The following is a 26,013-nucleotide window of genomic DNA, read 5'->3' as shown; positions in this document are numbered from 1 at the left end:
ATACCTTCTAAAACAACGAGCTCACCAAAAATGCAGCAGAGTGCTGGACATACTTAGTGCAGTGTGAAAATAAATCCACCGAAAAGAAGATTTGAAATGTGGCCATAAGTCTTATGAAAAATTATACCAAGCCCTTTACTTCATTGACTCCTAGCTACTTCATAAATACACGAGAAACTGGACGGTTTGTGATGAAACTTAGAAAAGTTTCTCTTTCCATCAGGTAAACATGTCAATTTTTCCCTCTATCTTCTTCTAATCCTCCTTCACTGTGAGGAAGACATATTGAGTCCTTCTAGATTTTTGGCGAGGTGGTTTGTTTCCAAGCTGACTGGACTCTCCAGGTAGGTAGTTCCTGCCCAGGGTTTCCCTGTCCCTGGATCTATGACTCTTCCCACTTTGCAAATGATCTCAGCCAGTTCATGTTTCACGTGCTTCGTTCGTGGAACAGGTAAAGCTTTGAGGAGCACAACGTCCCCAACTGCGCACTGCTGAAGAGCATTGTGAGCAAAGTAGGTTTTCCGCTTATTAAAATACTTCAATAAATAGGGATCCAGAACAAGCCTGGTCAGTCTCGCTTTAGCAGTTTTTTGCACTGCTGTCCCAATTACCTTCCCCACGATCCATTTGGCATGGACGGGTGAATGAAATATAGACATTATGTGGCTTTGGTCACCTCCACCAACTTTGAGCAGCCACGTGACCCACAGAGCTCGGGCTCCCAAGTTCATGCTTTTAAGAGCCATCTGTCCAAATGTCCAAGCGGGGTTTCTCTCCTGAGCACTGCCCAGCTGCCCCCTCAGGAGCCCCATTTGGCTATCTGGTGTGCACCCCAAGATCACAGTGTTGACAATAACTCTCTACTGCTGGCAGTATTCCTCCTTCAGACTTTTCTACCTGGGTGAATGGCACCCAAATTCCCAAGTTCAGGCTGAAAACCCAGGAGTTAGCCCTCACCCACACATCTAACCTCTCAGGTGGGTCCTATCAGCTCTACTCTCTAGATAGTGGGGAATGCAATCACCTGTCAGCTCCCCGACTGTCATCTGGTCATATCCTCGTCCCCTGCTCCTCTGCTTCTACTCCTGCTCTGGAGCTCTGATCTCTGGGCTGTAGCCAGCCCAATCTGGGGCACAGGGTTGCTTGGACACCCCCAGAACTGGAGGAGTGCAGCAGAAAGCATGTGACAGGCACGGGAGACAAGGCTTTCTGAGAACACAGCACACGGAGCCCACTCAGAACTGGATGTCACGAGTGAGGCTGGACTCAGGTGAGGCTGAGAGGACGTGAGGAGGATGTTGGAGGCACCAGCTTTGCGTGCTGTGCTGGAGAAGTGCCCAGGATCGACAGTGTGTGCAGAGGGACACAGGGCCCTGCTGTAGTGCCCTGGGAGGACTCCATGGAGAAGACAAGCCAAGGGCTCTGAAACCCTCCTGGCCGGGGCCACCTCCTCTCCCTCCCTTCACGATCTGCTTTTCCAAAAAGCAGTCTCTGCTGACTCTACCCTGACTGCTTCTAGGGCAATGACAACTCCCGGGACACCGTGCAAGTCCTGTACTACCACATGAGTGACTGGAGGGACTGCCACTGAAAGGTTGTGGGTCTTGAGATGATCAAGGGCAGAGAGGAAGAGACAACAGCCCCAGTGCTGGATCCCCTCGGGAACAGGGTTCTAGGCTCACCCAGTGCAGTCACTGTCTATTCTCTTGACACAAATGCCATGACAGCTGTGGGCCTCAGTCTTCCTATCTCTCAAATGGAGAGTATTGTCCTTCATTCATGCCCTGGCACGTGGCTGTCATCCAGGATGCTACTCTCAGTGCCCTTTGAGAGCAGAAACTCTCCTCTTCATTTATCTCTATTCTTTGCACCAAGCCAATGCCTAACATAGTAATGGAGGTTCAATAAATTTTAATGAATGAACCTCCTCCATTCATAGGAAAGAACTTGAAGACGTATAATATCCAAACATGACATGACAATGGTTGTGATGGTTGTTTGAGGTTGAACAGATACGTGGATGACCTTAGACTGAGCCTAATTAAAGCAGGCTATACATAAATTTGATTTTAGATTTTGTTTGTAATATATATAGTTGTATATAATATAGCTTAGCCATATTATACCATGCTATACCTTCTCTGCTGTCCTCACTCTATACCTCTTGAGTTTTATAGAGACTTAGGGCTATAGACCAAACAGGAAGACTAAAGCAACGGGATGTGGTCAGGAGCCCGGGAAAGGACCCTGAAAGCATCAACATAGAGTCATTCACTCTTTGGGCAAACATGCACTGAGCACCTGCCTGGGGGCAGGCCTTCTGGGAATACAACAGGCAGCCAGACACAGAGGTGTCTCCCCCGACCTGCACCCAACCCCTTCCCTGCCCCAGCACTGTGGAACTGAAGTTACTCGTGCTCTGGAAGAACCTCACAGCTGGAAGGAACCCAGGGTCCTCAAGTCCAAGGCTTATACAAACAGCTCCTGGGGCCCAGAGAGCTTGAGCTCACCAGCTACGAGGGGAGGAACTTGGAGTAGAGGAGAAGATAGGGGCTTCTTACCTTCTCCACTCATCTCTCCCCCAGGGGCTCCCTGCTGACACATGAAAAAAAAAAAATTGTCCCGTGCTTTGGGGACAGCTCTGCTGGTAGAAATCTAGGAGACAGGGAGGCCATCAAGGCGTTAGCCTCCAGCTCTGCCCCACCTGTTGTTTTGCTGGCCTGTTGCTACCCTGGGTAGGCAGAACATTTGCACTTCTTGTCCTCAAGTGTGAGAATCCACCAGGCCACTGGCTTCCTGTTTTGTACCAGATCTATTCAAATACCACTGCTTCTGAAGGGTTTTTGATCATTAAGCGGTTTTTTAAAGCATAGTGATGATCCTCCCATCTGCTCCCACTGAAGAGTTTCTCAGACCCCAGGAGCAGAGAGTGGGCACCATAGACTCTGGCCTCCTGGCTCCAGCACCTGGCTTTTTCCACTGCCACTGGCATGGGGCAAGGTCGTTAAGACTTGAAGGAGAACCTAGAAGAGAGAAAAGCCCCCTCTTCACCTCCCAACCTAGCCATAGTTTTGCGATCAAAACTTTAGGTTACCTCTTAGATAGAAAAATCACATGATCAAAGATTGAGAGAAAAGAAAAGTTCTGGTTTTTAGAGCACTCAGGATTGGAACAGAGATGATGCAACACCCAGGATGACCTGGGGGGACTGAGTAATCCTTCAACATAATTTCCTGAGAAGTTCTGAGCTGTGGCCAGAGCCACACAAGGCACTATATAGAACTCAGAAGAGGTATAAAACCTGATTCTGCCTACAAGAGGTGCTCACCAAACAGGAGAGAGCAAGGCTGATCTTAAGAGAGACTAGATGCCCTGGAGCACCTAGCGTGGTTCCTCGCATATTACAGAACCGGCATGAATGAATGAAGAAATGAACGCAAGGAAATAATCCCGAAGTTGTGGAAGCCAGAGGGGACATGTAATTAAAATCAGAAGAGAACAAGAGCCCCAGGTCTTGAAGAAGGCTCCCTGGAGAAGTGATATTTGAGCTGGCATGGAGAATGGACAAAATTTGATAATTTGGAGCTCCAGGGGAGGTAAAAAAGAAGAAAAAGAAAGGAGTGGGTCAGAAAGAAGCTCAGAGCAGAGGATGGAGCAGCCTGGGGAGGCCTGGGCTTCGACGAGCCCTTCTCACCAGGCCAAGGGGCCTGCAAAGGGGATGAAAGACCAACGAGAGGGAGGCCAAAGATCTCAGGGCAGCTGCCAAAGGTTTATAAAGAAAATAAATTGTTGTCTGGCCCTGTGCAAATCATGTCACCACATTCTGAACTTCTGATCTCTCACCTGTGAGACTGTGAGGATGAAGGGAGGCTGTACACACAGAGCCCCTGCCCTGCACCAAGGTGTGCTTAGCAAATATTTGTGATTTTCCCTCCAGGTAAAGAATGATTTGGGTGGGAATGGCCCACTCTTGGATCCTGGGCAAGGAAAGGATGAATCATATTTAGAATCCTAGACCATTGGAGTCTAGAACTGCAGCAGTCACCTTTCAATTGCAACCTCCTAAATTAGAAAGTGATAGTGACACTTTGTCCTTGCATCTTTTGATTGTTTATTGAACACCTACTATGTGCCAGGTCATATGCTAAACACTGAAAATGCAGATTTAAAAAAAAAAAAACAGGCAAGGTCTTTGTTTATCTACAGGTAGGAGCCAGGAGGAGCCTTGGAGACATAGCCCAATCTTTTGATTTTCAGATGTTGAAATAGATGTCCAGAGAGTAGAGTGAGTGGACTGTGGCCACACAGCATGGCAGGGCAGGGGCAGAACCACACCTTATTCTACACTGTTCAGTCCTCACCCCTTTAAGCCTTGAGGTCAGGCTGCATCTGTGAAGCTGCAGACTCTACTCAGGCTCCAGGGCAGCCAGAAGCCAGCTGTGGAGCCTTGGGCAAAACATGCTACCTTTCTGAGCCTCAGTCTCCTCCTATGTAAAATAGAGGATGTAAAAATAATGCCGATCACAGGGTTGCCACAGGCTCAAAACACAGTAATGTGCACAAAAGTGCTTTGTACTCTGTAGCCTGGGTACCATGCAAGCACTTTCTGCTCCTCCTTAGGCCACCCAGGCATCTTCTTCTAAAATAAAGCAGGGTTCTGGGTCCATGCCTGGAGTGTCTTCTTAGTAAGCATTTACTGAGTACTTCTTATATCCTGCAGTATTTGGGGTTACTAGAGACTTATGCAACATAACCTTGCTCACAAAGGGCTTAGGCTGGTCGAGAAACATGACCCATGGAGGAAAAATGGCCACCTGCAATTAGGATCAAAATGGGTGGCATCAGGTCTCAAGCCCTGAGAGAAGTCATGGGAAAGATGGGACTTGGACACACCATGGAGACTAAATGTGGCCAGGAGGGGAGGCCCAGCAAAGGCACCAAAGAGGAATAAATAGGGTTGCAGAGGAACTGGCGTGGCCAGACCCGAGAACTACTGGCTCCCGTGACTGTCTCTGGGCCCTTGGTGGAATAAAGAATGGAAAGAGGAGGAGAGGGAGGCTCCGGAAGAGGCCCTGGCATGCCTGTGGGTCTAGGGGCCCAGTGTCAGGCCCAGCCAGTGACTGGCCCAACCAGTCCCGTGGCTGGGTTTCTAAGCATCTGTTTGTTCCTTAAGCATTTCTAAACAAGCCAGAATCTGCCACTTTAGGGCCGTCACTAAAAACATGTAGAGGCCAAGGATGGGCCTGAGGCCCCAGGGTGAAGGAAGCTGTACTAGCCAGTGGCCTACGGAAGTAAGGAAACCAAGGGGGAGGCAAAAAAGACAGAGCACGTCAGAGGGCCCTGAAAGGGGAAGTAGCCCAGTATCAGTTCTGCTCCTGAGGATGGGAAATACCCTCTGTTCTCCCAGCCCTTGGCAGCTGTCTCCATCTCCTCACCTGAAGCCAACAGATCTGGGGCCGGAGCCAGGGCCAGATGGATCCCGGGCTCCATCCCCCTTTCAAGTTTCCCCAAGGCTGTTGGGTCCTGAGCACTTCCAGCCCCCTGGGGTGGCCCAGCATGGACTGCCGACCCAGAACCCATGCTGAGCAGGACACAGTCAAGAGTTTTATTGGGGGCTGGACACCCCATGGGTTAAGAAAGGGGGCCCCCTTCTCAGAGCTGAAATCCAAGGAAGAAGAAAGTCAAATCAATCCATCCCCCCACCATCCACCTCTTCCAAGAGTCCTTTAGAAAAGGGGAGATCCCGAGTCATTAAGGGCTCTTCCCTACTCCCACCGACTCGGGGATAGAAGACCCAGTTAGAGACCCATCAATCCAGAGGCTTGGTTTATTAACCCAGAGCCTGGCAGGAAATGCGGTGGGGGCTGGTATGGCTCCTCTCCTTCCTGTGTCTGCCAGGACCCAAAGCAAGAGAGACAGGCCTCAGGAAAGGGAGGATAGGCCGAAGAGTCACGACTTTCCTCCTCCTCCCTAATCACTGCCCTGGGCTCCTGCATCTGGTGGCTTTGCTGCTGGGACACTGGCAGGGGGGCTGGTGAATGGCAGTTGTAACTGCAGCACCCAGCAGCCAGCAGGTCCCCCTCGTGCCCTTCTCCATCCATTGCAGCCCAGGTAACTCAGCCTCTCTGGATGGAACAGCTCCATATTAAGCACCTACTGAGCTGATGCTCGGTGCAACCCCCCTCCCTGCCCCCACTGCAGTCCAGCAGGCACTCTCAGGGGACGGTGCCAGGACTCACAAGGGACGTTATGCTGCTGTCACCAAGCTGCATGCACTCCATTCTTGGTTTCCCTCATGCAGTGTCTGGTTTGGTCAGCCTGGCCTGGGTTCCTGTCCCCACTCCCACCATTTCTGGTCCTTTTCCACCTCCCAAGGCAGGCTTTGCACAAGAGACACAGAGCAATGTGAGACGTGCTCCCCCACGCCTCCGTGCCCACCCCAGCATAGGAGCATGGACGCAAGAACGTGCTGTTCTCAGCACTGCACATCAAGATGGGGAGCTGATTGTGTTTGGGAGGCAGAGTACTGTCAGCCAGTTGGTGACAGGGGTGAGGGGTAGGAGGCAGGAAGTGGGTGGGAGTAGGGTTTAAGTGCCAGGATCAGGCACATTGTGAGCCAGGGCAGGGTACAGGCCCAGGCCTAGCCTTCAGGGAAGCCACCCCCTGGTGGGAAGGTTAAAACCACAGCTGGAATTGCCTAAGATGTGGCTGGATTTCCAGCCCCTGGTGTCAGCCCTGCAAGGGGAAGTGATCAGAAACCCTGATGAAGCAGCTCCCCTCTGGTGTGCAGGGGCCCTGCCCACACTGGGCTGTTGCTGGCAGGGGTTGGCTGTCCAGGACACCTGCAACTCCTCCCACTAGGTGCGGGGCTTCCTGGGATCCAGTCCTGAGGAATGGCTGCCTCTTTTGTTTCTGAGAAAGCCGCTGCTGCCCAGCCAGACTCTGTCCCCAAAAGCTGAATTCTCCCCAGAACTCTCATGATGCAGGCAGATGGTGAATCCAGAGAAGATCCCCTCATTCTCCACCATCAGGAGCAAAGCCAGGCCTTGAAGATCCAGGGGGATGAGGGCAGCCCAGGGGAGCCCAGGAGGGGCCAGTGTGGAGTCAGGAGCCTCTCCCTGCAGCAGAGGAAGAAGGGAAGATGAGAAAAGACAAGGCTTGGGAAAGATCCCTCGCCAGCATTTTTCAACCTTTTTATTTCACGGCATACTTGAACCTATAGTTAAACGTCCACAGCACACTTAAATTATATGGACCAAAAAGAAAAAAAAAGAGAGAGTAGAAAAGATATACTTACTATGCTTTGAACTTCTTTTGAAAATAATTTAATTAATGATCTTTAAGATTTTTCATGGAACACCAGTTGAAAATCATAGTTCTAAACCATCTCATCCAGCCAAGCCCTTTCTTAGAGAGAGGGGCAGAGAGGACACACACAGAGAGAAGCTGGGGGTGGGAGGGGACCAATGGGAAACCAAGGGGCCATGCAGGACCACTAGAGGGAGAAAAGGTTTAGGTGAGAAAACACAAATTGAGATGGAGAGGGATAGGCCAGAATACAGGGGAGAGGTGTGGCCAAAAGGTTAGTTGGCCACAAAGCAGGGAAGGCTCCTGGGCTTAGAAAGTTCCACTGCAGCACCAGACTGATGTTTCTTAGAGAGACTGGCCATCTGGAAACTTCACCTGAGAGCAAATGGTTAAGTTAAAAAGCTCTGCTCTAGAAGCTTCCATCCGAATAGAAACAGAATCTCTCCAGGAAGGAAAGATTCCTTCCTAATCCAGGGCATGAATTAGGTGGACAAGCAGAAATGGAGCAGGCCCAGTGCTGGAAGGACATGGGGACAACATGACCCTAGGCCTTTATTCCTGAGATCAGCACCAGAGGCAGGAGATGGGCCAAATTATCTCTTTGGTACCAGGACCGGGTACCTGGCCCCTTATAGATCTTCACTTGGGCATCAGGCTTACTCGGGTGATCTGCAACCTTCCCACTCACCTCTCCAGGGCTCCTGAAGCCTGATGCTGTCTCCATCAAACTACCCCATGAGAGAACTTCATGTAGCCACCCTCTGGGCTGCTGACGTGGCCACTGATGGTGAAGGGGGGACCTATCTCCAGCTCCTTCAGGTTCCTGAGAAAGATGATCCAATCAAGCTATTGGGGCTGAATGTCCAGCCACCCCTGAGACCCCATCTCCCTAGACTAGAATATCAGAAGAAATTCCTGGCAGTGGGGCAATCTCCAGGTCACTGATTCACTGACTTAACTTCCAGAATAGGACTTACTCCACCTCTCAAGCCCAAAGGAGGAATAGGCCTGCCCTGTAGCAGGCAATAGACAAGATGACTTGCCCCAAGAGGACATTCTGACTCCCAGTCCCTGAATCCCTGACTTTCTTCATATACTCTTCTTTTCTGACACTGTACTGTACCTGCGATTGCATTGTTTATAATCAAGCCTATCTCCAGCATAGACAGTGACATGCTTAAAGACAGAGACTATGTCTAGTCACCTTTGTACTAATGCAACAATACTGGCTACAATAGAACCATTCTGAATAAATGATGAATGGATAGATGGATAGGTGGGTGGATGGATGGGGAGATGGATGGGTTGGTAGATGAATAGATGAGTTAGTGGATGGATAGATGGATGGATGGGTGATTGGGTAGATCAATGGGTGGGTGGGTGGGTGGATGGGTGGATGTTACCTGCCGAAGAGTGAATGTTACGAGGATCACCGTCATAGGGGTCTCACATATCCTGTCTATGTGCAAGTTTTGCTCATGGAACTTTTCTAGATGGATTCTCAGTCCCCACCCCTTGCTTGTTTAGGGGCAAGGAGAGGAGACAGGGAAGAAAAGCCATATGTTCTAACCTCCAGCCCCCACCCAGATCTGCCCTGGGTTTACTCACCGAATTTGGTATAAGTTGAAGACAAAATTAGGCCCTAAAAAGACAATCCAAAAAGAGACAGTTAAGCACCAGAGAAAGCTGCCCATCACCCTTCCAAGAACATCTGGTTCTCCTTCACCCTTGTCTGGAGGAGCAGGGTGGCTGGGCCCGGGTGTTGGGATGCTGTGGGAAGGTCCTGAGTTTCACATTCAGAGCCCTCCCATTAAGAGCCCCGATGACTCACTAAATGGAGGCAGTCCTAGCACAGAGCCCAAAAGAACCAGACCAAGTCTTGAGTCTAGTTCCTCTAACTTTTGTCTTATGTCCCATCTATTAAAAATGAAGGTTCTAACTTCTTCCTCACACGGAATTTTAAAGAAAATCATATGAGGCAAAAGTGCTTTGGCATAGCGCAGGTGCTCAAGAAATATTCATGGAATCTGTTAAATGTAAAGGCATATCTGGGAGATTTTCCCTACCTCTCACTTTCTAGTGCCCTTCCAGGCCCCATGAAGAGTGCAGCTATAATACAGGGTGGCCATAAAGGTCATTTAAATTTAAATTGCACATGAACTTTATGGCCACCTGTGTATCTAGTATGTCCAGCTTTCCCAGACCCCATGAAGAGTGTAGCTGTAATAAGAGTGGCCATAAAGTATGTTTAAATTTAAATGGCACACAAACTTTATGGCCACCCTGTATATCTCAGAATTGAGGTGAGCACAGCAAATTCTAGGAGACTGCCAGTAAGCCTGAAAAATCAACTGGCTTAGGGAGAACCTCCAGAACCACAGATAGAGACCAGAGATGCACAAGGGCCTAGACTGGGGCCACCTGGAACTTGGCCCATGGAGCCCATCTCTCTTGGCCTTGGAGGCCCACACAGGCCCAGGGATGGACTTCCATGGGGTCTGAGGATGCAGGCTGCTTTCTAGGGTGGGAAGAGCCTCCAATCCCTCAATAAAGGTCTCACCACCCCACCCTTGTCACCTCAAACCGTTCAGACACCCACTCAAGTCTTCAACCACCGTGGCCACCACAGGAAACATGTTTGCATGCCACCATGCTGAAGAGTTGACAGCCCCATCTGTCCTTGCCAAATGCTGCGGGAGAGGAGGGGCTGGGCAGAGCTGAGGTGACAAGCCCCAGTGCTCACTCACCCTCCCAGCAGTACCCACGCTGGTACCACTTGGCCAAGCTATAGCCAAGGATGGACACGAGCAGCAGTGACAGTCCCACACCGAGGATCAGGCCCAAGGTGCTGATGGAGTCCTCACCTGCAGAGAGACATACAGCTCAGTCCTGCCACAGCCCCCACGTGCTGACCTGTGCCAAATTCCACATCTCCTCTCCTCCCTGGACATTACCCACCAAAATGATTGTCCCCTGGGAGTCTTGATCTGGGCCAGGTGATTCAGCCCAGCTACAGGAAGATGAGAACCCTGAAGTAGTAGAGTAAGGCCATCCCATGTTTGGAGCTTGTTCATCCAAAGGAATAGTCCTCTCATAACAGAAATATTAATAGTTTGAAGCTGGGAGGCCTTCCTAGGGCCATAGGCATTCTACGTGGCAAAAGCTCTGCTCACCTGGGGAAGAGTTAGGGAGGTCCAGCCTCACCATGAACCTGGTGGAGAGGCCTGGAGACCCCCCAGGAGCACAGACCCCAGGAAAGCTCATGTACCCAGCAGAGTAAACTGGGGCTCTGTTTCTAAGTACCACTTCTTCCCTTTTTGTGGTACGAGCTCTTAGCTAAATTTATATTTTATTTAAAGTCAAATTGAGAGAGATCAGAAACCTGCAAGAAGAAGAGACGATCTGAGCCAAAGCAGAGAGGTCCTAGAGACAACCCTCCTCTGCCAGGGCAGGGAAAGAAAAAAGGCGGGAGTGTGGAAGGACAGAATAGAATGACTCCTCATCTCCATGACCTATTGGCCTGAAGCTCAAGGGTTTGTACCAAGATGCCAGGAGGTGCGATGGTGGAACTCAGATTTTGGGTTCAGGATAACCTTCAAAGCCCAGCTCCATCCCTTTCAAAGTGTGGGACCCATACCAGTCCTTTTACCTTGCTAAACTTCAACTTCTGATAGAAAATAAGACTCATAATAAATACACACAGATTTGTTGTGATGATTAATGGAAATGTCACACATAAAGAACATGAGGAGAGGACCTGGCAGAAACTGAGCGCTCAAAAGATGTTAATTATACTATTATTGTTGTTATTATTACCAAATAGAGCAACTGTATTTTTAAAATATTTCACAGTTCTCCTCCCACCCAAGCCTGTTCCCCTGCCATGCCCCTGGGTTCTTCTTCCCATTAAAGCAGCCAAGTTATTCTCTACTCAGTGAAAAAGAATGTGATAACCAAACGCAAGGACAAGGGGACGCTTCCCATTTATAAAGTTTCAAAAGCCCAGACCGTTAGAGAAATGGAGCATAGACAGATGAACAAGAGAAAAATTTACCTTCCTTATCATATTAAGGAAAAAGAATTCCAGCTTGGAGAGATAAGAGATCTAAAGAAAAAGTACAGGTTATAAAGATGTGAGTGTGAGTGGGTCCAAAGAGAGGAGCTTTGTTCCCTGCTCCAAAACTGAGCCCTAGAAATGCAATAGAATTTCCAGATAGAGTTGTGAAATCTGAGAGCTGGGCTGAGTTTCAAGAAGACAAGAAGAGCCCAGATTGGCATAGCACATGGAACACCTTAGCAAACAGAGCTTCAGACAGCCTTGAAGAGTTGCTGTGCCCTGTCATGGCATTGGAGCAACCAAATGGCTTCTGTGTCCCCAAGAGAGGCAGGAAGTCACAGAAAGCCCCTCCAGAGCTAGAAGAGCCCTACTGCTAGAATGTGGAGATACCTCTGCAGCACCCTACATAACTAATGCTCAAAGCCCAGTCCAGATAATGGCCATGGCCATGGGTACCAGGGTGATGGCCATGACAATAGGCACCAGTGTGAGCAGATGACTGCAAAAAATACCCACTTTTTAACATCCCCCAGAAAATTGGGCAGAATGATTCCCAAAGCTATGAAAATTAAAATTCTTGACAGATTGATACTGAAAATAGAAATTAGATTTTAGAAAAAGCAAAGTTAAGTTTCTTACAAATATGAGTTCATCAACTGAGATCTATGCCTCATAGACCATGATAACAAAGATGACCAATATTTCTGTGTGGAGGCAGCTATGTGTCCACCTAAATCCGTTCTTCTCAACTCCCTTCACAGTTAAGTGCCCACTGGAATGATGGTGGCCAAAGCAACTTGAAAACCACCTAATGAAGATGGCAAAGCTGCAGCCTGGATCCCTGAATCACAATATGGAGGAGAACCACCCATAGACATGAACACTACTTAGACTAGAGGTGAGCAAGAAGCAGCCTCTGTTGTTTCAGCCGTGATTAGTTTGGATCTGTTTATTACAGCAGTGTAGCCTACCCAGCCAATATAATTACAGTTTTACTCCCTGAGATCCTCTTCAGCTACGCACCCAGTAAAAAGAAAAAGCCAGAAGATGATATGGTTCTGGACTATGGGAGGTCCAGGCTAACAGCTAAATCCAATCCTAAAGTCCAGCACAGAAGTCAGCTATTGTCCCCAGAATCCAGAACACAAGAACAGTTTAAATGCTGGCAGAGAAGAGCATGTAGGCAATAACCCTGGGAACTAGAAGGTTCTTCATGAGAGGCAGCTATTGGTGGTTGGGAGGGAGAAGGGGAAAATAGAATGGCCTCATGTAAGGCCAAGCAGCTCCCAGTTGTTCTGCAAGGAATTTAACTGTATCCTCTCTGTGCAAGAAACTGTTTCAGGGACTTGTATTACAGCAATAGATAAAAGCAGACAAAAATCCCTGTCCTCATAGAGGTTACATCCCAGTATATTAGAAGGTGATACATACTGGGCAGGGGAGGGAATTGGCAGAAGGAGAGAGAGATAGAAAACATAGTTTTAAATAAAGTGGCCAAGGAAGGCTTCATGAAGACTGTGACAGTTGAGGACCAAAGATGTGATGGAGGTGAGAGAAAGACATCTAGAGTAAAACTGTTCTAGGCAGAGGGAGCAGTGGGCACAGCTGAGGCAGGATAATGCCCTGCAGGGCCTAGGAGCGCCAAGGAAGCCCTGGACAGCACACAAGAGAGTGGCAGGAAGGGGTAGCAGAAGCCAAAGGATGTGGTACTTTGAAGGCAAGGAAGGGAGTTGGGCTTTACCTCTGAGTGAGCTGGGGAGTCACCAGAGTCTCTGCTCTGCTCTGAGCAGAGAAGGGGCATAAACCAATGTCTCAGCTGTCTGCTATGTTAAGACTAAACAGGGTAGGGGATGATGATGGAGAAGGGGGACCAGTCAGGAGGCCACTGCAGTAGCAGAGCAAGTAAGTGATGGCCATTGGAGGAAAGTAGTGCAAAGAACTAAGAGGCTAGGGTCAAAGAAGGAGCATCTATGTGAATGACAGAGAGGGACAGTGACCTATGAGCCTAGGAGGTAGTGACCCAGTGGTGGACAGGTGACTCAACACAATGTGGTGTTAGCATGGTGATGATATCCATGGAAGCTGGTAGGGGGATCGAGGGGTTTCATCACAGAGGAGTCTGTCCAAGAGTAGAAAATGCCAATAAGAAGGCACCAGCAGGGAAATCACAGGTCTTCAGAGATCCAGAGATGAGGCAAGATGCCGCCATGTCTGTTTGCTACTATTTAGCTCCACCCTCAACAGGGGTCTGGCTTCTGACTTAGGCAGCCTGCAGAAACACTGAATTACTCTCTTCTACTGTCTGGTCTTTCTAGAATGTTCCTTTGATATTCCTTATTTGGTGTCCTTTTTAAACTTTACATTTTTATGATCAAATACTTGACATACAAGAAGCACATAAACTAGCATGATGAATAGCCATGTGCCTACTATTATTAACCTTCAAAGAATTCTAAAGTTGTATCTTTATCATAAAGTAGCTCAGTTTCAGAGTAGCCTTCCCTGTCTCTCCCTCTAAGTGCGTTTGATTTCTGCTCTCATGACATGACTAACTTATTCAGAACTGAAAACCTTGCAATTCTCAATAATTTGTGATACTTGAAAATAACGCAGAGTCTCTGTTGCTCAGTAAAATATTGCCCATGTATCTATCCACATTCCTCATCAATTTTTCCAGGGAAGTTATTAACCTTTTTTGTGTTCACATATTTGTTATATTCCAAAACAAATGATTGACAATTTTAATGTCCCCTCATGTAATTGTAAATGTGCCAATTTGTTATTCTTGCCTCTGAATCTGTGTTATATATTGAAGTATTAACTCTACTAAGGCCATATGTGCAAGGGACTTAGAAAATGGCACAGTACACTCCCAGTGCTCTGTAAGTATTAACCACTCTGATTCATGGAAGTACCATGTTTCCCCGAAAATAAGACCTACCCAAAAAATAAGCCCTAGCAGGATTTCTATGCATTTGTTAAATATAAGCCCTACCCTGATAATAAGACCTAGTGATGGGCGTGGCTATGCAGATACATTTCCCTGTGGAGGAGTAAGGAAGACTGGAATATCTTTTACCTGCCACAGCTCCTTTCTCCAAGCTGTTCACACTTGCACAGGTGCACGTGTGGTAATCAGGGTCGCAGGCATCCTATTGCACATGTGCAAACAGCTAGGGGAAAGGAGTTCATGTAATACTAGTGCCAGCCCCACCAATAGGGTCGGCTCCCCCTATCAGGTTCCAGAAGAGGATGACTTAACTGTATTTGAATAAATGTAGATTGTTGTATTATACTTGATAAAAATAAGACATCCCCTGAAAATAAGCCCTAGTGTGTCTTCTTGAGAAAAAATACATATAAGACAGTGTCTTATTCCGGGGGAAACACAGTATCACTGATACCATTCTTCACTTACCAAAAAAGTAACTACTTTTCCAAATTTGCTGTTCATCTTTTCTATGCACTTTTATATCATCACTTCATATTTTTCTATACATTACATGTGTTTATGTGTGTACAGACCATTAAGTTCATAAACTCATCCTAGAAAAAGGGTTACATACTCCGTTGCTGAACGCCACTGTGGCCACCAGATGGCCAAGTGGATTATTTTGAACATATATATAAAGGCATTGTTTTACGTGTTTTTAAACTTCTGAAAAATGGTATTAGAATCACTTCCGCTTCTAGCCATGGTGGAATCAGAGGGACTAGATTTACTCTCCCATCTTAAATAAGTAGAAAACCAAACAAAATAAGTAAAACAGTGGACCAAGGTAGTACAGAACAGTGATCCCTGAATGAAGCAAATAAATGAGGTGTGTTCTAGAATGGCCCCGCTTATTGTCTGGGTCAGTTTCCAAGTCCCAGTACAGTAAGGGAGAACTCAGAGAGAGCCCAGCAATCTAAACTTGAGGAGTAGAATACAGAACTCAGGAAGGCTAAGGCAGCTAGAACATATGGGACAAAATACCAGAGAGGAGGGAGCTTAACAAAGATTCCCAGAAATCTGCAAAGGGGTACCCCAAAGTCTTTGGCTATGGCCTGTCTTTAATTTTGCTTATGGTATCTGTTTTTGAAGAGAATTTTAACATTTATTGTAATGAAATTTTATATTTTTAGTTTAAAAAAATCATATTTAAGAAATGTATCTCTACTCCAAGATATACGCTTTAATTTTCTGGAAGTTTTAAAGTTTTGTTTTTTATAGTTCAATCTCCCTGAAATACATTTTTTCATATGTCATTTCCATAATTTTTACATGTCAAATTAGTTTTCTATTCTTTCCCTCAGTGATCTTCACTGCTGCTGATTTCATGTGTCAAGTTTTACATATGAGGTCTGACAATTAACTTCAGAAACTTGCCACCGTACACTTACATTGGCAGCACTGTCTGTACAAGCAACACGGTAAGGTTTCACAACCTTACACAAAAGTTTCACAAAAACTGTAAGGTTTTACAGTGTCTCACGGGTTGTTCATGTTGACAAGTGGTGATGCCTTACTGAGTGGCATTCATTGTTGTTGCACGTTTATTTGTGCCATCACAAGAATGTAAGAGCTTGAAATAGAGCAATGAACAAACATTCATATTTCTCGTTGAAGTTAGCAAGAGTGGAGGTAGAATCAGAGACATGTTAGTCCAAGTTATGGGGCTAATACCATGAAGAAGACAGATTAAACATTTTTCTGAAGGAAGAGAAGGTATCACTGATGAAGAGAGGTCAAGGTGGATGATATCAAGCAGAACTGATGAAAACTTTGCAAAAATTCAAATTTTGCATCACCAAAATTGTTGGCTGACTGCGAGAAGCATAGCAGACCAAGTAAACATTGATAGAGAAACAGGAAAATCTTAACTGAAAATCTTGGCCAGCAACTCATGGCTCTTGCTTCACAATAATGTACCAGCTCAGGGCCAGGCATGGTGGCTCACACCTGTAATCCTAACACTCTGGGAGGCCAAGGCAGGTGGATTGCCTGAGTTCACAAGTTCAAGACCAACCTGAGCCAGAGTGAGACCTCAGTCTTTAAAAAATTAGCCTAGTGTTATGGAGGGTGCCTGTAGTTCCAGCTACTGGGTAGGCTGAGATGAAAGGATCACTTAAGCCCATGAGTTTGAGGATGCTGTGAGCTACAACACCATGACACTCTACCACGGGTAACAAAGTGAAACTTTCTCCAAAAAAGTAATAATTATATTGGAACTTCCTACTGACTCACTTGATCTGGCATCTAATGACTTTTTTCTTTATCAGAAGATAAATGAAATATTGAAAGGAAAACATTTTGATGATATTCAGGATGGCAAGGGTAATATGACAATAGCTTTGATGGGCCATTCCAGAAAAAAGAGTTCCAGAATTGCTTTGAAAGGTGGACTAGGTGCTGGCATCAGTGCATAGCTTCCTGTGGGGAGTACTTTGACGGTGACTGTAGTGAGATTCAGCAATGAAGTATGTAGCACTTGCCTTTTTCTGGGCTCTCCACTGTCTTCACTGATCTAAATGTCTATCTTTATATCACTGTTACATTATCTTGAATACTCTGCCATCATAAATCTTGAAAGCTGGAAAAAGAAACACTCCACCTGACTCTCCTTCATAAACTTATTAGTTATTCTGCATACCTTGCTGTCCCTTGTGAATTTGGGAATTCATTTTTCAAAGTCAGTGAAAATTTCCATTAGAATTTTGACTGAGATTGCAATGGATTTATAGCTTTACTTGGGTAAAACTGGTATAGTTGTATATACCAAATTTATAAATATGGCATATACTTTCATTTACTTTAAGTCTCTTTTTATAGGCTATAATGCATTTTATAATTTCTCCTCTTAAAATTTCTCCCCCAGTTAGATTTCTTCCTAATGTTGTTACAACTGTGAATGGGAGTTTTGTGTATGTTGGTCTTACATGTAGCAATATTGCTGAATTCTTGTTCTGAATGTTTTCTGGTGGTCTTCCTTGGATATGCAGGATATCATATTATCCTCAAACAAAGGCAATTTGGTCTCCTACTTTGTATTCTTACACATCTCATTTAGTTTTTCATGTTTTCTTGTGTTGGTTACAGCTTCCAGTATAATGCATTTTGATTTACCTATTTGATACTCTAAATTTACCCTAAACATCACTTTAATGTAATATTTTTACCTTTGATCTAAATGTGCCATAATTTTCACAAGTATTTTCTCTTTAACACATAGTTTTTTGGCAGTGCCTTTTTAGTTTCCAAATATAAGGGGTAAGGTATTTGTCTTTTTACTGTTTATTAAGATAGATGTTGGTTAGATTATGGTTGATAATCTTTATAAGACGAGAGTAACAGTTAATTTCAGTACTGGCTCAATATTTTCATCTAATTCACAAAGTCAAAGTACAGCTTTTGGAAGTCGAAAGTCAAAATTCACAAAGTCAAAGTACAGCTTTTGGAAGTTCATTTTGTAGAAGGTAAAGCATCTGAATGTTATCAGAAATTCAGTTTAAAAGCTTAACAATAATATTGTTTTTTCACTTTTCATATTTTTGTCATGCTAAGCTTCACTCTTAGCTATATTTCTGACCTAGCTTCTAGTTGACTAATTCTATCTTCAGCTGCATCTAATCTATTAAACCATCTTTTGTGTTTTAATTCAATTTTTATTTCCAGAATTTCAATTTAATTCTTTAAATGTCTAATTATTTGTCCATTATATCATTTAATTTTACATTATTTGTTACATGTCTTTCCTATATTTTTATGGGTTGTTCTATTGCTTATAATATGTACATATGTATCTTTCTCATATCACAGTCACATGTAAATTAAAAATAAAAGCATAAATAACGATACCATGAAAAACTAATCAAAATGAAATTGAGGTGGCTATATTTACTTCACATAAGTTTTAAAACAAGAAATATTACCAAGGATAAAGAAGATATTTCATAATGATAAAAGGGCCAATTCATCAAGAGGATACTTCATTATATGGCTTTAAAATATGAGAGGAAAAATAGAACTGAAAGAAAAACAAAAAAAATTCATAATTCTTATTGGAGAATTCAACTATTCTGTATATGTAATTGATAGGACAGGAAGTCAGTAGGGACATAGAGGACACAAACATTATCAGACAACTTGACCCAGTAAAACACCAACTCCTGAATGCACCTTGTTTTCAAGTATACGTGGAATAATCAAGAATACAGGACATATGCGAAATCATAAAACAAGTCTTGATAAGTTTTTAAAAATTAAAATTATATAGAGTATGTGCCCTGACTACAAACTTATATTAGAAATGAAAAACAAAAACATATCTGGAAAATTCCCCAATAGTTGAAAATTTAACAACACAGTTCTAAATACATCATGGGTAAAAGATGATATCACAAGGAAAATTAGAAAATACTTAGGTTTGGATGGTAGTAAAAATACAAAATATACAAATAAGTAATTCCAAGGCATTTAGTGCTCACAGGACAGAAGTGAGAGGTGTATATATAGAGTGTGAAACCCAGTGGTCTACGGAGGAGCCTCCCCAAGTATTCAGTAATGGATCAATGCAGGTATGTGAAGAAACTACTTGAGGCTAGAAACATAATTGGAAAGAATTAGTGGAAAACAATGTCCAGTATTCAAATAGGGCTAATAAGAGTACCTAATCCCATAAGGCAAACAGAAAAAAACTTGTAAATTAGAGGTTATTGGATAGGGAATTTAGGAATGTCTTGCATCAGTGGTGGGGAACAATTAGCCCTAGACTGAGCACTGTCTGGACCCACCTAACAAATTATAAAAGGAAGATCAAAAGGCATCAAGCTGTTTCCAAGCAGCTTCACTGACTTCCAAAATATTTACAGGCAAACAAAAATATCCAGGACACAGCAAGGTGAAATTCACAATGTCTACCGCCAATCAAATACTGCCAGGCATCCAAAGAAAGAGGAAAAAATGACTCATAATGAGGAGGTTAATTAATCAATTGAAACCAACCCAGGACTGACAAGGATGTTAGAATTAGACAATGAGGAAAAGAATCTAAGAACGAAGTAATGTGAAGAGATCAAGTAGGAGGCTGGGGAAGGAGAAGGAAGAACAGGGAGGTGAGGAGAGGAAGGAGGAGGAGGAGGGAAGGAGCGGGAAGAGGAGGAGAAAGAAGAAGAAGAAGAAATTAGAATCAAAAATAGAATCAAGATACAGAAGAACAGTCATCAATATGTCAGGCGAACAGAATGTCTGGAAGTAGCCACCCAAATGACATAGCAACCACACAAGGAAAGTATAACATAAGTAAATAAAACCAGATTCAAAAGAGGGACGAAAGAGCCTGACCTAGAATAAAATATTACTCAAGAAATAGAAGAAAATTTCTAAAAATTGCTTTACCCTCTAGAACCACTTAATAAAACGTGTTAAAACAAGATATGGTTATAGGAAAAGAAAAATTAAGGAAACAAATTAAGGACCAAAAAAATAACATTATGGAGATAATACATTCAAGAGAAATAGCAAGAAGTAGGATAGAACAGACATCATTAAAGTCTGATGCAGGGGGGCGCCTGTGGCTCAGTGAGGAAGGCGCCAGACCCATATACCCAGGGGTGCAGGTTCAAACGCAGCCCCACCAAACTGCAAAGAAAAAAATCTGATAGAGAAAAAGCTTGAGATAAGCACAGAGGACAAGGAAGAAAAACACAAAGAAAAGCAATTAGAGAAAAAAGCCAAAGGTTATGGGAGGCAGACAAAGATAACCCAACTAAAGAAAATTAGCAACTGAGGTAAAGAACCGCAAAATATTAAATAGGAAATGTTTTCCAAGAGAATACAAGAGAATTTCTCTGAAACAAGGGAAGAAACAATCTGCAGATTAAGCGTTCTAGGAAACCAGGTTCTAGGAAAATTTGATTCAGAACACGCAAGAGCAAGATACATTCCAGTGAAAGTGTTGTTCAGTTCATTAATACATCATCCCAAGAAAATACTTTGAATCACGTGATCATCTCAGTAGCTGCAGAAAAAGCATTTAATAGAACCAAACACCCTTTCAGATATAACAACAACAGACTAGGAATAGAAGAGAACTTCTTCAACTTGATAAAAGGCTTTTGTGGGGACCCCACAGCTGACACCATACCTAATGATGAAAGGCTGATGCTTCCCTCCTAGGATCAGGAATGAGAGAAAGACGTCTATTTGCACCACTTCCATTCAACTGGAGGTTCTGTCCAGGGTAATAGGCAAGAAAAAAGAAATCAAAGGCATCTAGATTGGAAAAGAAGAAATGAAAATATCTCTATTCACAGATGAGACGATCTTATATGGAGAAAATCCTAAGGAATCCACAAACAGATAAACAAAATATGGTATTTCCATATAAGAGGATATTATTTGACCATGAAAAGGAATGAAGAACCAATACAAGCTACCATGTGGATAAATCTTGAAAACATCGTGCTAAATCAGCAGTTCTCAACCTGTGGGTCGCGACCCCTTTGTAACAACAAAAATACATCCTGCCTGTCAGATATTTACATGACGATTCATAACAGTAGCAAAATGACAGTTATGAAGTAGCAGCGAAAATAATTTTATGGTTGGGGGTCACCACAACATAAGGAACTATATTAAAGGGTCACAACATTAGGAGGCATTAGGAAGGTTGAGAACCACTGTGCTAAATGTGAAAGAAACCAGATGCAAAAGTCCACGTATTATATATGATTCCATTTATATGAAATATCCACAGTAGAGAAATCTAGAGAGTTAAAAAGTAGATTATTAGGGGGGTGGGTAGGATGGGAAGATGAGGAGGGTTATAACTAAAGGGTATGGGGGGGACTGAAGTAACAAAAACGTTCTAAAATTGTGAGGGTGTTGGTACTATGTGTGAATATACTAAAAAACATTGTATTATGTACTTCAGATGGGTGAATTGTATACTCTGTGAATCATATCTAAATAAGGCTATTAAAAATCAAAATGTCAGCCTGTATTGCTCTAAAGCATCCCCTCTTGCCGCTGAAGAGGAGAAATCCCGAAATCCTTAAGCTGGAAGAGACGCACTGAAACGCATTTTTTACATTCCAGGTTTCCTAACATTTTACACTGCTGGTGGAACTGCAAACTAATACAGCCTTTTTGGAAGGAGATTTGGAGAATCCTCAAAGAATTCAGACTAGACCTCCCATTTGAGCCTGTAATCCCATTACTGGACATCTACTCAAAAGAAAAAATCCTTTGATCATAAGGACATTTGCACTAGGCTGTTTATCGCACCTCAATTTACAATCGCCATAAGGTCAGCCTAAATGCCCACCAACCCGGGAATGGATTAACAAGCTGTGGTATATGTACACCATGGAATGCTATTTGGCCATTAAAAAAGATGGGAGACTTTACATCTTTTGTATTAACCTGGATGGAGGTGGAGCACATTCTTCTTAGTAAAGCATCACAAGAATGGAGAAGAATCCAATAATGCACTCAATTCTAATATGAAGGCAGTAGATGATCTCAGTAGATACATAGTGGGGGTGGGGGAATGAGGGATGGGGAGGGGGAGGGCAGGAGGTAGGGTGTCACGATGTATGGCACACCTCTTGAAGGTGGGACACAATTATAAGAGGCATTTTACCTAACAGATGCAACACTGTAACCTAATTCTTTGTACCCTCAATGAATCTCAATTAAAAAAAAAAATACATTCCAGGTTTCCTGCAAATATATAACATTTAAAATCAGTAGAGCGGCATCAAGATCCTTACAGTTAGGGTAAGGATCTCCCCTGACTATACTCTCCATCTACCATCTACTCATGTTCCAGAAAAAGTGTCTTAGTGACTGAGAAATCTGTCAGGATTGAAAAAAAAATGCAGCTGTTACCTTTACAGAGCTGAGTGTTTTACTTAAGCCATTTCAATGACCTGACCTACAGCTTGCAAAGATCTTGCAAAGATCACCCTGGATAGAGTGCCATGCCAACATAGCTTGTGACCCTCTTGCCTCAGCCTCCCAAGTAGCTGAGACTACAGGTGTCCACCACTATGCCAGACAGTTTTTCTGTTTTAAGTAGAGGGGGGGCATCTCACTCTTGCTCAAGCTTTTCTCAAACTCCTGAGCTCATGCAATCCATCAGCTCAGGCCTCCCAGAGCACTAGGATTACAGATGTGAGCCACCCTGCCCAGCCTAAATTTCCCATTTTTTTAAAAAGTCAAAAACAGGTACCATTTTTGTCTTTTGCAACAGAAATATTTGTGTCATAAAAAATAATCCTAAGGAAAGTTAACCAATCACATAATACAAGATCAAGTATCTGCTTCTTTGAAACCAGATACATTGGTTTGCTTTCTGCCCTCTAAACTTTAACCTTGCTTTCTCCTTGATCAAGCACAGCTCTAAGTCTTTCAATCCAGTGTACAGCACGAACAGACAGCAGATTTCAGGCAGGTCTTAGTCGTGGCCATCAGAATTCTTGCTTCAGTGGTATGTGATCATTGCAAGAGAATTGGAGTCAGACCATCTGGAGGGTAAAATATCATTGCTTTGGGCAAGATTAAGTTTCGATCCTCTCCTAGGTCAAAATGGAGATTAAAATATTAATTTCACAAGGTCATGGTGAAGGTTAAGTGAGATGCATAAAGGAGAGTTATGTGGTTCCTGGCACATGATAGATATTCAGTAGGTTACTTTCCTTCACTTAGCGTGAAATTTTCTAGAACTTAAGAAAGTTGTCAGCTTTTCATTGGTCTATCACTGCCCACCCATTCTTGGAATGGAGGCTCGCTCCCAGCCACAAGCCCACGTAAATCTCTAGGTACTGAAGTTCAAAAGATTGGCTTTGGTCTTCATGCAAGAATAAGGGTGAGCAGATATAGCCCCCTGCCAGATTGCAATCTTCCCCAACAGAAAGCAAGGCTCAGGATTGGGCCCCTTTTTTCTGAGTGGTCTGATACCACTTTTGATTAAATGGACATATGGTCAGTCTCCTTCCAAAGCACACAGGAAGATCTATATCAAGCTTTACTCAGATAATAGAGCTTATAAAGAACTAGGAGGAAGGCTCTGGTGTCTGGCTGTGTCAGAAATGCAATCTTAACATCAGTTCCCTGACTCCCCAGCCCTGACTCTCGACATTCCCCTGTGTATCAAGAACCTCAGCTTGAGTCTGAGCCAAGGGCCCACTACCATTAGGCAAGTCAGGGGGCAGGTATAGAACAAGTGTTCCCAAACCCTTCAGTGTCCCCTTTCCAAGAATGGAGCTACCTATGACCCACTCTAGACCTACCCCCATCAAACTCACCAGGAATCTGTAATTTTCAATAAGCTCCCTAGGGGGTTCTTTTGTAGCCAGACTGACACCATATGGGTCTAAAGGACGGAGGAATGGTTCCATCCAAGCCCATTTACACAAAGTCAGTAGAGGGAGTTTCCCAGAGAAAAAAATCTTTCTGGTTATCTCACATTGAGGAGGAAGGTGAGAGTCATACTGAATATGCTTGAGCTTAGACTGAAAGATCCTTAGGTTTGAAAGTGTATTGTTTTGAGTAAAGGATTCAAGATAAACAAACATGTTAGACTTCTTCGTAGCTGCCAGTCCCAAGAATACTTAGTTTTATTCCTTCCCTGAGCATGATAAGGTCATTCAGTAGACACGAGCCCCCTCCTCTAATAAGTAAGCTTTAGGAGTGAATCAGCGGCTCAGTTTGCCCCAGTCCCTAAGGTGGTGACCTTGGGAGAGATAACCCAGTGGGATAATAGGGAGAAAAAGAAACACAGAAAATATACGAAGACTGAGCCCTAACCCTGGTCAGGACCGCTGAGTTGGCATTCTCGGGCCTTCTTGAAAGATAACGCCCTGAAGCTCAGTTCATCCCCTGGGTCTTCCTGAACCCAATCTTGGTGGTGTCTCAGTCCAGCCATGATGTCACCCAGGAGCAGGCTCCTGTAGTACACCACAGCCACTCACGGCCATGGCGGAGTACCCAGACCCCACACTGTCCTGCCCAAAGACTAAGGGTTAGGAGCGATGGAGAAGACAGGGCTTCAGTGTGTAGAGTCGACCCCCATGGATGACACTGCTCCAGTCTGAGTATAATCTGTAGGCAAACACCTTGAGGAAGTCAAGGCAAAGGTCCCTTTACATCAGCCTAAACAAATAATTTCTGCGGGCTGGAGAATCGCTGGGACCCTCCACCTCTGCTCCAGGCTACCACTTTCAGCGCCCTGGGGAGGGTGGGGTGCAGACGCATCTCAGGGTGTTTCCAGTGGCTTATGGAGAAACACGTGCCTCTGGGGCTCAGGTAGGACCCAGACAAGGACTCTGTCTCCATGCCTCACGTCAGCACCCCCAGCACGGGAACACACCTCTTGGATACAGAAGGGGATTACAGAGGTACCCAGGGGCCACTCTTTTTTGTTTTCAAAGTTATGCATCTATTTTGAAGAAATGTAGCCAAACGCAATTAGCCCGAATCTCAATTTGGTGGATTTCTTAGGATGAGTTAAAGGTTATTTATTAAAAATGAGTCAGATTGAAGAAAGATAGTTAAGTAAACAAGGCAGCTCAGGAATGAGGCAAAGGTCATCAAGTGGCTGGAAAAAACACAGCTCTCGACTGAACACGTGAATAAGAGCCAGGCCGTCCCAGAAGAGATGGACACGTCTCCTGGGAAGGACAGGTCCTGACGGAATGATGCGTCATGGGTCCTGCACCAGGACGACAAAGGAGGGAATCTACCCCTTCTTATTTCCTCCTCCCTGCAGCTGGGCTTAAGTGCTACCCAAAAGAGCAAATGAAAACTGCAACAATGTTGTCGACAGTCATAGTTGCTACTTTTGCAACACCACCAAAAAAATGTTAACTAAAAGCTAAAATGTTCACCATGCTTCCCATAGGACTTTGCAAGCACAAGCGTTAGCAGCGGCGGGGAATGCTGATGGCAGGCCCTGGGCAGCAGTTGTGGGCAGAGGCCAGAGCTCTTCACCAGGCCTCAGCCGGGTAGCCACTGCCATGGCACCAGCAGCAACAACAGGAGACAATGTCGCACTGAGCCAGAGAAGGGAAATGACTTTTGCCAGGGCATGTCCACCACTGAACGGGAAACACTTTCTGGGGACTTCCAGCACCCACTGGGAGCAATGGGAAGGGAAGCTGAAATTCTTGCATGTTTGTTCCATCTTTGCCCTTCTTCATTTATATTTATAGGTGTGTGTTGAGTGGCGCCTGTGGCTCAAGGAGTAAGGCACCAGCCCCATATACCAGAGGTAGTGGGTTCAAATCCAGCCCTGGCCAAAAAACTTAAAAAAAAAAAATGGAGACTGTGTGTTTTTTATATTTGTATGTGTGTGTTTATAGGTCATTATATTGAGTGTAAATGCAAGTATAATTTAGAAAGACATAGATACCAGGGGGCACATTTGAAGTTGTTTGATGGGAGGCATGATCACAAAAATTTAGCGATGGTAGTGATAGTACTTCTCTGTTACCCCCTGACTGCACCGGCCTGGGGCTGTCATTAATCCTTCCACCCTGTGAACCGTGCCTCCTGCACTAAATGATGATGGAGAACAGTTGGGACGTGGTCGGGGGAACCTGTGCTCCTGAGTTCAAACCAGCCCATCTTATAGTGGATTTACTGGGGCCTGGAGGGTGCCAAG

General features: G+C 44.6%; 1 protein-coding gene and 1 pseudogene across 1 annotated transcript; both read right to left on the bottom strand.

Moving 5' to 3' along the window:
• Nucleotides 1-266: 266 nt before the first annotated feature.
• Nucleotides 267-680, bottom strand: LOC100961768 (annotated as a pseudogene).
• A 7,316-nt stretch (nt 681-7,996) lies between these two features.
• Nucleotides 7,997-24,328, bottom strand: LOC111727481. The gene is made up of 6 exons (XM_023517305.1): nt 24,323-24,328; nt 16,289-16,374; nt 10,482-10,519; nt 10,056-10,172; nt 8,917-8,950; nt 7,997-8,131 (listed from the first exon to the last, which is right to left on the bottom strand). The coding sequence occupies exons 1-6, from the start codon at nt 24,326-24,328 to the stop codon at nt 8,032-8,034; spliced, it is 381 nt and encodes a 126-aa protein (XP_023373073.1). The 3' UTR covers nt 7,997-8,031.
• Nucleotides 24,329-26,013: the final 1,685 nt, after the last annotated feature.

This window comes from Otolemur garnettii, unplaced genomic scaffold (assembly GCF_000181295.1).
Source record: "Otolemur garnettii isolate 467f Iridium unplaced genomic scaffold, OtoGar3 scaffold00108, whole genome shotgun sequence".
NCBI classification, from domain to species: domain Eukaryota; kingdom Metazoa; phylum Chordata; class Mammalia; order Primates; family Galagidae; genus Otolemur; species Otolemur garnettii.
This window is presented reverse-complemented; position numbering and strand designations above follow the sequence as displayed.